Source organism: Rhyacophila brunnea, unplaced genomic scaffold (assembly GCF_057557595.1).
Source record: "Rhyacophila brunnea isolate RB1 unplaced genomic scaffold, BYU_Rbru_1.0 scaffold_1, whole genome shotgun sequence".
Lineage (NCBI taxonomy): Eukaryota > Metazoa > Arthropoda > Insecta > Trichoptera > Rhyacophilidae > Rhyacophila > Rhyacophila brunnea.
This window is the reverse complement of record NW_028232751.1, coordinates 15,894,011-15,906,405: the sequence shown is the minus strand read 5'-3', so window position 1 is coordinate 15,906,405 and position 12,395 is coordinate 15,894,011. Positions and strand designations below refer to the sequence as shown.

Genomic DNA, 12,395 nt, shown 5'->3' with positions numbered 1-12,395 from the left:
CTTAATGTGAGCTCTTATATAAGTTTTTAAATCATCATCAATTTTTTTGTGATTCCCATGATGACCCCTTTGTTCTGGAATTGGCGTTCCGGAAAGGAGATCTCTTGTTTTCCACGTAGTGGAGCAGTACCTTTCACTCACCTCATATGTGTTGATAAAGTATTTTTTGCATACTTTTTTTATTTTACTTCTATTTAATTAAAGTTGATAACAAAAATTGTTGCCTCTGCTGCTTCCAGTTTTTTTGTTTGAATACTTTGGAACAATAATATCCATGCAACTAGTGAGAAAATTACGATGTGTCTCAAGATCTTCCTGTAGTAACAGAGTTACAACAGTATTTTTTTGAAAAGTATTGTTTTAGTTTTTTAGAAAGCTTCTTGTAAAATACTGTCGTAACTTAGTTACAACACTATTTTATTATCGATTTAACAGTTTTAGGAAAGTAATGTACTGTATTAAGTGCTTTCTTTCTGACACTATTTGAGTTTGAGATACGACGGTATTTTATTAAAATAGCAAAAAAAAATACGAATCCAACCACATCCATAACTCGAAAATGCCCATTTCAGACTTACGACAGTATCTTACTGGGGGTGCGATATACATTTCAACTGCGTTCAACGTTTCCGTTTATCGGCAGATTAAGGAAACTATAAAAAATGCATACGTCACGAGATGCGCACCAAACTTAAAATGGCGGCGATCTCCGCGAGCTGTCAGTGTCACTTTCATACACAATGACTTCATCACAACAGACGTTTAGTAGGAGGCTTGAAACCTTCGTAGGTTTTATAAATTATTGCGAAAATGTGTGTGAAACAGAAAGGAGGAGACGCTTGCGACTGCAAAAAGATACATCAGAGATACGGACAAGCCATACTCAAGGTGTATAGTGCGGTGGAATTTCGAAACAAGTTTCGATTTTCGAAAGATGTCGTTCGAAACGCGATATTCCCGATGGTGAGAAGTGACCTGCAAAAAGTTACACAGAAAGGCTTACCCATTGCACCAGAAGTGCAACTTCTTCTTACCCTCAGATATTACGCTACTGGAAGCATTCAGGTAAGCCACATTGGAAAATACTACATACCTACCTACTTTTATTTTATGAAAGAGTTCATTCTCATAAACATGATAATAGAGTTAAATGATATAGTACCTACCTAATACGATTTTATGTAAAAGGTTGATTGGGATCATTAGATCTTTTTTTTGATAAAAACACATATTGACACAACAATTTTAGTACCTGCCTACGTGTTCAGTAAACGGTGCCTGTTTTAATTTATCATCATCACTAATTCAAAATAAAATTCTACTTTTCAGTCTATATATGGGGATATCGGTAGGGTTCACCAGTCCACCATTTCCAGAACAATCCAGCGAGTGTCGGCATCTCTGGCTCATCATTTCAACAGATACATCAAATTTGACATATCTGATGAAAATTGCCAGCGGTTCGAGTCGATGGGGAATTTTCCCGGAGTCTCTGGCTGTATTGATTGTAGTCACAGAAAAATTAAGAACCCTGGCGGTGAACACGGAGAAGTGTTTCGAAACCGCAAAAGAGTTTTCTCTCTTAATGTCCAGGTAATCTTAATATTTACTAAATACTGTAAAAATTATATCTACTTAATTGAAACTAACCGCAGAATACTTTAGACGTGATACTTTATTGTAATGTGGTATATCGTGTAAAATCAATAAATCACTGAACAGATTATTATATACCTAAGAGCGAAACCACGGGCGCTGTGTCGCGAGACCACTGTATTCCGACTGCGAGTGGGAGTGAATACGCAACAGCGGTGCATTCTCACTTCCGCTCGCAGTCGGAATACAGCGGTCTCACGAAGGAGCGCCCGTATGGCTTCGCTCTAACATATATAAGACCTTAATACACAATGCATTTCAAAATAATGATTTTCTGACCATTATATTAAATTATTAATGGTACGCTAAATATCCAATATATGATCTGCCATCCAAAGCATCATGTCGATCAACCATTCAAAATTATTAAACTGACCATGTTTTTTAGGTTGTCGGCGGTCCCAGGCTTGAAATATTGGACATCGTTGTTCGTTGGCCGGGTAGCTATCACGACAGTTACATTTTCGGTAATAGTAGAGTGAAACAGCGATTTCAAGAAGGACTTTTATCTGGTATCCTTCTAGGCGACTCCGGTTACCCTTGTTTACCATACTTGTTCACACCGCTAGCAAACCCTGTTTCGCGTGCTGACAGACGGTACAACAAGGCACAGATCACCACAAGAAATTCCGTAGAACGACTTTTTGGGGTCTGGAAGATGCGGTTTGCCTGCTTGGCTAAAGGCATCAGTACTAAACAGTCGACAACAATTACGATTATAATTGCCTGTGCTGTTCTGCACAATATTGACCCTGAATTCTTGGCAGATCAAGAAATTGTGCCAGAGGAACCAAGCCCTCCATATACAGGAATTGACTCAATCGAGGGAATTGCTGCTCGTAGAGCTTTTATAGCCCGCCAGTTCAGATAAGTTTTTGTTAAAAAATTGTGCCAGTGTAATTGAATATTTACCGTCAACAATGTATCTTGCAAGTTTTTATTAGCGATTTTTATGAAAAGTATGCAAATGTAATTTAACAGTCAACTGTGTATCTTATAAGTTTTTGTTTTAAATGTTTATTATAATTGTACCTAGGCCAATGTAATTTAAAAGTTACCGCCCAACTGTGTATCTTATAACTTTTGTTTTAATGTGTTTTATAATAATACCTATGGCAATGTAATTTCAAACTTACCGTCCAACTGTGTGTCTTATAAGTTTTTGTTTTAAATGTTTTTTTATAAAATGTACCAGTGTAATTAAATATTTGTCATTGTGTATCATGATTTTTTTTGTTATTAGTGCTTTTTTTAAAAGTATGCCAATGCAACTGAATAGTTATGACCAGTGTATCACTCTTATCTTATATTAGTTTTTGTTTAAAATGTTTTTTTTTATAAAATTGTGCCAAAAGAAACTGCGTAATGTTATATTATTCAAACCCATCCATCTCGTAAAACATTATTTATTTATTTAAAAGATAAACATACTGAGTACATAACAAATAATGAATAATTTTGTTTTTTAAATGATTGAACATTTGACATTTTCAAATTCAAAGCGTTCCACGACATGACATAAAGTTTTAAATATAAATGCATGGTAATGTGAGTAAATAATACAATAAAATAAAAGCACACTGTACCACACAGTGAATTAATTTGATAGACCCTATCTTAAAAACATATAAAACAATGTCCACCTAAATCATTGAGGAAAGTTAGATCCAGAGCATAAACCAATGGGTTGGACAAATTGCTAAAAACTAATTCAAGAAACCAGCAAGATTTCTTTTATAATACTGAACGAGAAAAAAGGATCTTATTTTCTCATTAGTTTTTGTCTCTGGTTTCATACAAATAATGAAACTCCTTAACTAAGAAATAAGCACATATTCTTCTTCTTCGGCCATATCCGCCCCTTAGTTGGAGCATATGGACAGCACGCGGCGCCTCCAAGAATCTCAGTCGCTCGCCAGTCTTCAAACTTGCATACCTTGCGTGTGCGCTGTGCTTCGACCATTATCCTCGTTATCTCATTCTGAAATAAAATAATATACATCATTATTTGTGAAAAACTCAAATACTCTCATAATGACTATCATTCATTTTAGTTATTGCTTGCTTCCATCATTTCATTGTTTGTGACACATTCACATTTTCTAACAATTTTTTTACAATAATTGTAAGTTTATCTTTGACTTAAAAGAATATATTTTTTTTAATGTTTTCAGATACATATTTATTAATTAATACAGTTGAAATTGTAAGTTATCAAAAAAATGTCTCAAATTGCAAGCTTCGTATTTTTCCGCTAGGTGCCTCTGCTGGTCATCCCCATGAAATATGCCTGCATGTCAGGTTTAAAGAAAGTTTGAAAGATTTGAATTTAAAAAATTAATTAATACCTCCCGTTCAAGTGCTATCCTCGTTCAGTCGCGTCTGCGCTGTGATTCGACCATCATCCTCGTTATCTCATTCTGAAATAAAATAATATACATCATTATTTGTGAAAACCTCATAATGACTCATTCAATTCTATTTATTGCTTGCTTCCATCATTTCATTGTTTGTGACAAATTCACATTTCCTAACATATTTTTTACAGTAACAGTTGAAATTGTAAATTATCAAAAAAAAGTCTCAAATTGCAAGCTTCGTATTTTCCGCTAGGTGCCTCTGCTGGTTTAAAGAAAGTTTTAACGATTTGAATTTAAAAAATTAATTCATACCTCCCGTTCAAGTGCTATCCTCGCCCGTTCAATTTCTATCCTCGCTACCTCCTTCTGAAATAAAATAATACACGTCATTATCTGTGAACAATAATTTGAACTTATTTGAATTAAATAACCTTTGAATGCCAACATAGTGTACTCTCATAATGACTATCATACAATTATATTTATTGCTCGATTTATTATTTCATAACTCAATACAAGAAAATTTTGAAGACACCCCTTTTATGAAACATGTCTGAAGTGTTTAAAGAAAGTTTGAAAGGATCTCTAGATATAAATTTGATTGGTTGAGTAAACAAACCTATATAAATTGATACGGATTGAAATTTTAATTAAGTTTCGTTACCTCTAGCGCATGCTCCTCGTCCATATGCTGCAGTACCCGTGCATGCTGGGCTCTTATGCACCCCTCTCCTACGGCCGAAGCGCCCACCTGAAACAATAACATTTCTAATTACATTTTGTGCATTCAACTGCCTGTCATACTCGTTTACATTAATTATTTCACTGCTCAATAAAAACTGTCTAAAATAAAAGTGAGAACTCAAATAAATATATAAATTAATCATACCATCAAATCGCCATCCCGCCTTGTCTGGGTGTGAATAACTGATTGCCGAATTTGGACACTTCCCCTCTGCGATCGCGGTCTCGGAAACAATCGGCGAACAGGTGGTGGAGACACTAATGGGGCGGAGGTTAGAGGTGTTAGTATTCGTGTCGAAGAGCCATGTGGTAGCTCACACGGTGTGTGCTGTGATTGTAAATATGTCTGTGGTTGTGCTGGTTCGGAGGTGTCAAGGTGGGATGGTTGTAAAATTGATTGAGAGCCGTGTGGAAGCTCACTCAATGTGTGCAGTGATGATGTCGGTGTATATGTTTGTGTTGGTGACTCTGTATGTTGGTTTGTTTGGAGGGTGTGTCCGTGTGATGAACATGTGTTTTCGAGAGAATTTAATGCCTGTAAATGCATCCCATCAGAATCTCCATTATGCTGCCACTCTATTCGCAGATTGTCTGCTACAGCTGCGAACGCAGCCGGGTTGTTGGTTGGCCTGGAAGCCAAGGGTGGACCACCGCTAGTTCTCATGATGCTGGCCCTCTCTGCCGTGTCAGCATTCCTTATGTTTGACCTCATGGTATTCCACAATGTGTTTAACATAGCGGCAGTTCGCTAGAATAAAGCAGTTTTACCATAAATTATTAATTATATTGATGTGACATATGCGTATGATATTAAGACACGTAAAAGACTTACCTATGCCCGCTTACGCACACTGTCGGCATGCCGCTAGTTGGTACCTAGTGCGTAAATGGACTTAAATGTTCCAATAAAATAACCTTCTATTGATATAATATCTCTAAACTGTAGTTCAATCTATATAATATAGTACATAATATCATTACTTACTGTTATTCCTTGGCTTAGTCTATTGAATTCGACTGTTATCCTAGCCCAGGCGGCACGTTTCCGCGAGTTGCTGAACGCATTTGTTATACGCGAATTTATTATCAATGTTTCCCTATCGGCACAGCTAACTAACAATTCCTTTTCATCTTGCGTGAAGTTAACTGCCCGTCGTCGTTGTGCCACAATAGGATTCATGATGATGCTAATAAATGAAAATGAAAATGATGCTAAGCTGGTAAAAATGATCGAGATCGTGGTTCAATGGAGGTGTTTGTAAATATAATATTGACAGTGATCCGTGAAGCTGTATTGCCATATTATGGAAATATTTACTGGGTATACTTTGATCGTTTCGTGCATTATGAAGTAAAAAATAAATATGATTTTGTAACAAATAAATTATTTAAAGTTCATGATAATTATTTATTTATATTTATTAAATTTATATGGTACCGTTTGCACATTTTTACACCGATTCACAATTTCATAATTTTAAATTATTTTTCGGGAAATTTAAATTTAAAATTAGGTAACATTATCCATGGCATGACGCGTATTACGTCGGCGACGTGACGTCACTATCCGTCAGATTAGATATGGGAAATGAGTCACTTAATGAGGACTCCGACCGAATAGCTCAATTACGGATAGTGATTTGTTCGGACTAATTAGGTCAATTGTGTCTTTTGTTGCCGTAATAAAATGTATAGTTACTATTTCTTCCTATACTGCGCGCGCACTCTCGCGTACCTCGTTCGCCTCGAACGAGATATTCCGTTCGCCGGGCAGCGTATCCTTTGCACCCACGTTTCTTCCTATACTGCGCGCGCACTTTAGTTCAACGGAACGAAATATTCAGTTCGTCTGGCAGCGTGTCCTTCGCACCCACGTTTCTTCCTATACTGCGCTCGCACTCTAGTTTAACGGAACGACAAATTCAGTTCGTCTGGCAGCGTGTCCTTTGCACCCACGTTTCTTCCTATACTGCGCGCGCACTCTAGTTCAACGGAACGACAAATTCAGTTCGTCTGGCAGCGTGTCCTTCGCACTCTAGTTCAACGGAACGACAAATTCAGTTCGTCTGGCAGCGTGTCCTTCGTATCCACGTTTATTCCTATACTGCGCGAGCTGGCGAGCACTCTCGCGAATCTCGTTCGCCTCGAACGACATAAGCGCCAGGTGACACGGGACCGATTTGTTCGCTGGCTAAAGATTAGTTTTAAAAGATACGTTCGTTCGAGAACGACGCATGTCTACGTCAGATACATTTAGGTTTATGCATGCAAATTTGCAGTAAATAGCTTGAACGCAGTTTGCTGTTATATGCATACGCCTGTTAGAGCCCGATGCTCAATTCGTACTTACCATAAAATAACAGTAAAATTTGTAAGTGGCCGAAATCCATCTGTTAACTATAGATTATAGAGATAAGGAATCCTTAACCATAGACTACTTTTGTTATAAACTCGCCCCCTTGCCCCCCTTTTGTATTTCCATTTACCACTGACAGCTGCTGTCAAAATAAATTGACGTGTCTTTAAAACGGCCAATACACTCAAATTCATTTAACAATTGATCTCAATATGGGTATTGAAACACTATTAAATATCCATGTCATTTAATACGACATATTTTCCTTTACTTTCTTGATTCTGTACATGTCTTAATTTAGTAAAACCGATTATCGAATTGAAATGTCAGTGTCAAAGAATTATGAATTAACTTTTCTTATTCAGATTTAGATATTTATGTAATATTAAACCAATAGATACGTAGTTGAAATATATAAGTACTTAGTTACCTACACACCAACATGGTAATATTAGTTTTAATCACTCTATATAATTATTCACATCATGACATATATTTGTGATAATTGTAAATGACAAAATCTGACATTTCAACGGCAAGTGTTACCGTATCGGGAAAAACATGGTCAAAAAATAACTTATATTATTCACTAATTGCGGAGACATTTAATCATTTTTATAAAATATTAATTGTGTATTTATAGTTATTGAATTTATTTTGTATATTTTTGTCATCGTTTAACAATTACAAAATAATTTACCTAAATTATGAAAAAGAGAATTTTTATATATGGTAATATTTTCAATAGAAAAACAGAACGAAGCTATTGCAGATTTGGTGGACCATAGACAACTCGATCATAACTATGAAAGGCTTTCTGGATAGTGTTTTGTTGTAATTTTGTTGTAAATATGACAGACGATTGTGCATAGGGCTCTAGTGCTTGGCCGTAGTCATGGGGCGTGTACGAAACGGAATAGGCGCGGGGACGGGCACGGGTAGCGCTTGGCCGTAGACATGGGGCGTCTTCGACGCGGAATAGGCGCGGGGACGGGCACGGGTAGAGTGTCCGTAGTAGCCCGCGCGTGTTCAGTCGTGTTCAGCGTCAAATCTGGGATAGGAAACCATAAACACAGAAAAGCTTTTACTGGAAAACTCCTATTTGAAATGGCAAAACTTTGCACCAAAATATGGGGCCAATGAAATCAATATGGAAAGCACTAATTTAACAGAAGAATTTTATAACTTATACAAGAAACTGCGGGAACAACCAGACAAGTTTTTCGAAAAAGAGTAACATGAGAAAATATTTGATTAAGTATATTCTAATTGATCTAAGTTTTTTCTTTTCCTTTTGAGTCATTTTTTGCGATCCGACTATCGCCTTTTGGCATCTTCAAATACCACCAATGGTGAATACACACTGTCATCTGATACAGTTAATTCCTGTTTATTTGGTAAATTTATATAATATATGAATTTAAATTCAAATTCCATCAAGTACGCTTGGTCGATTTTATATTTTGATTATATATTGGATAATATGTAAGTTAAAGTTTAAAAAAGACTTTTCGGTTCATATGGTGTGAATGTAGGTGTAGAATGTACACTTCATAACTTTGCACCCCGGCTCTAGGATGGAAATGATGTACCTACTTAATATATTTTATTTTTATTATGTTTATATTTTTTTATTTGAGAAAACAAACAGTTACATAGACTACAAATATGTATAAAATAGACTAGAAAAAGATATTGCAACAAGCAAAGTTTCCATATAAATTATATTAATTATAGTTAATCATATTATAATTTAAATACAGAGAAATTAGATAAAGAGATAAATGAGAAAGAATATTGAATAATTATAGACAAAAAAAATATTTTTTTATGTACCAACCTTTATAACTATAAGTAAGATAAGTATACAATAATATATGTGCGTTAAGAATTATTGAAATTTAAAGATATTATTTTTACATAATATATATTTATTTAGTACTACATATTATATTAATACAAGTGAATATCATTTGATATAATTTTATGCGACGTAATAAGGCAAAGAGGCGTATCAGTGTAGTACAAAGTGCAACGTTATAAAACGTATACCTACTTTACATCACTTCACACTATCTATGCTTTGTGAAAATAATAGCATAAATACACCAGACGCGCGCGGTAAGCTCATGATGGTTTGAGACACCCGCTACTCGCTCGTTTCCCGCGTTGGCGCCCGTCTATTCAGTGCGGACACCTCTATGCGCGCAGTATGGGAAGAGCCCGACGCATGTACGATCTTGCCTGCGTCGAGCTAGACGCGCCAAAACAACACGCGCGAACACCCGTCCCCACGCATTGTCTACGGACACGTCGAGACGTGTTCATACGTTTGAGTTGCCCGCCCCGCCGCCGCCCCGCGCCCGCCAAACCACCACGGACGAGCACGTAGAGTGTCCGTATGCCAGCGCTCCATTGGCGAGCCAAAAGTCCGACGACAATAAGTCTTCAGATTTTTCTACGTTCTGCTACTGGCCAACAGACGTTCAACGAAACGAGTATATAATTAATTTGACGAGTAAAACAGTCGACTTTGACAGCATAGATAATATACGTATATCTGACAGTTAAATCGTGATGGCGTTAAATGATACCGACGTTTTATGTTTTTTGGGTTATTGGGTGGCAGATAATGTAATAACGAAGCAAAGGGTACACAAATACTGGGTGAAACATTGGATAAGGAAACGAACGACATTATCCCACACAAATTTAATACGAGAATTGCGTTTGCAACCGAGCGATTTCCGCAATTATTTGCGAATGTCGGAGGATGTATACACAGAACTGTATAATTTGGTCTCCCCATTTATTAAAAAAAAAAATACTATGATGAGGGAAGCTATTTCTCCTCATGATAGATTATGTGCAACCCTGCGATTTTTGGCTGCCGGCGGAACATTCACTGACTTGCATTATAGAACTGCGATTGGAAGACAAACTCTGGGCAAGATAATTCCCGAAACTTGCCAAGTCATCATTGACGTTTTGAAAGGAGAATATTTCAAGGTGTGTATTATATTATACGTCATCTAATAAAGTTGGGCAAATTTACAAATATATCATTAACAAGTAGACATTGGTTGGTCTTATAAAGTGAACGTTTAGTGGATTGTTTTACCTATATAAATCATAGACGGCAACATCATAAGAATGGCAGACAAAATGCATTTGAGATAGGTATATATATAGTCACAAATAAGGCCATCGTTGACATGCTAAATATTCAATAGACCATTAGAATGCTGTACCTAGCCAGGACTCTCCATATAGGCTGTAAGCAAGCTGCTTAATTATTCCTGTTGAATGTATTGTAATACTAGTCATATTCTTCGAAAAGCAAGCATGGAATTTGATTTCTAAATGAGGCCACATAATAATATAGGTTTGCTAACATAGCTCAAATACTTACCATTTGTTGTATCGCTTAAGCTAAGGTTTATAGGCATAAAAACAAACAAAAAAACAAATATTTTGACAAGATATTTATTCATACAAAAAACATTAATTTATTATACCGGCTTTTGTACATTTTTGCTTAATATACGATAAACTGGTTGAGTATGAACAGTAGTTGCTGGCGTTATTTTGTCACTTTGTCCCATAAAGGCAACTTCATGCATCAGCTTCTCGGCCAGCAATCTTTGTCCCTGTGACATCGATCGTAGTTTCATGGCCATCATTTTGCCAAAAACATCAAATTCATCTTCAGTCTTGCTTAGTTTGTCGGTGATTAATTCTAACACTTTGTTGGCGCTATCATTCGATTTTTTTCGTTTGAACGATGGGGGTTCTGGTGCTCTATTGAGATTCGACCTTGGAGTAGTCGACAACGTGGATGTTGAAGGCGAATATTCTATCTGTAAATAAAATGTTGATTATTTTTTGTTGCAGTTCCCTGATACGCACGAAGAAATGGAGACGATTGCAGAAGAATTTAATAGTAAATGGCAATTTCCAAAATGCCTGGGCGCAGTTGATGGGAAACACATTGCAATCGTGCCACCTGCAGGCGCCGGCTCCCACTTTTATAATTACAAACATTTCCACAGCATTGTTTTGATGGCGATTGCAAATGCTAATTATGAATTTATTTATGTTGATGTTGGAACAAATGGACGTATTTCTGATGGAGGCGTACTGAGAAAATCTGATTTTTTCAAACGTTTAGACGAAGGCAGATTAAAAATACCTGCACCAAAAAAACCTACTGCTAATTCTGATGCACTGCCATTTGTTTATATTGGCGATGAAGCCTTTGCATTACGTAACGATTTCATAAAGCCGTATTCACAAAGGCAATTAAATCACAGTAAAAGAATATATAATTATCGGACATGCAGAGCCAGGCGAATTATAGAAAATGTTTTTGGCATTTTAGCTGCTAGATTCCGCATTTTTCAAGCTCCAATAAACATGAAAATTGAAAATATCAATACAGTTGTATTAACTTGCTGTGTGCTGCATAACTTTCTTCGTCGCAAATCAACACATACTTATACTCCTTCTCATGACCTTGATAGGGAAAATCCTGAGACAGGTTTAATAGAGCTCGGACTGAGGTCACAGGACACCTTAGCGCCTTTGGAAGCAACGACTAATCGGAACTCGACTGCCAATGCTAAGAAAGCGCGAGGAGATTTCGAAAAATATTTTAATACTACCGGGGCTGTCACATGGCAAGAAAGTATGATAAGCAATAGATAAATTAAACCAATGTAACAATTTAGTTAAAATGTTTTACCTCAATACAATCTTCGTTGTTTAACGAGTTGGAGTAACTCTCATCAGGAGACATGTTTTCCAAATCGTCCACCATGCTGGATATTGAGCTCGATTCTGTAAAACAAAATGTAAATTGTTATAATACAACATAATACTCTAACTTGTTTTTTATTATCTCTCCCCTAAGTACCCATTCCTTCATACGGTTAATATTGATATTGGTATAATTGGTGTAATCCAGTATATCGGGTATTTTCAAAATGTGTTTTCCGCTGTATTCCTCATAACCAAACTGTACCATTAATTTTGATTGATGATTGACGATTTATTGATTGTCTCTGAAGGAACCTAACTCGAGCGATTTTTGATTTTATGATCATTTCTTTTCTTCTTCTTTCGACCATGTCCGATCATAATATGGACCTCCACGGAGTGGAGGTTTGTATTGACAGATTTTGTTTTTACGAGAAATGGATGTCAGCCACTTGCTCAACATATTAGGTCCATACTCTGACTCATACACAAATTGAAATTCAATGTGTACTTGTCAGACC

General features: G+C 36.3%; 1 protein-coding gene across 1 annotated transcript; it reads right to left on the bottom strand.

The window, feature by feature from the left end:
- Positions 1 to 10,628: 10,628 nt before the first annotated feature.
- On the bottom strand, positions 10,629 to 11,941 carry LOC147079515 (uncharacterized). The gene is made up of 2 exons (XM_085960814.1): positions 11,861 to 11,941; positions 10,629 to 10,976 (listed from the first exon to the last, which is right to left on the bottom strand). The coding sequence occupies exons 1-2, from the start codon at positions 11,933 to 11,935 to the stop codon at positions 10,629 to 10,631; spliced, it is 423 nt and encodes a 140-aa protein (XP_085816940.1). The 5' UTR covers positions 11,936 to 11,941.
- Between the last annotated feature and the right edge of the window lie 454 nt (positions 11,942 to 12,395).

What these genes read in the sequence shown, in the direction of transcription:
- LOC147079515 (XM_085960814.1), bottom strand. Translation starts at nt 11,935, where the DNA reads ATGGTGGACGATTTGGAAAACATGTCTCCTGATGAGAGTTACTCCAAC. An exon ending in ACAACGAAGATTGTATTGAG is followed by an intron (nt 10,977 to 11,860) that starts GTAAAACATTTT and finishes TTTTATTTACAG; the next exon opens with ATAGAATATTCGCCTTCAAC.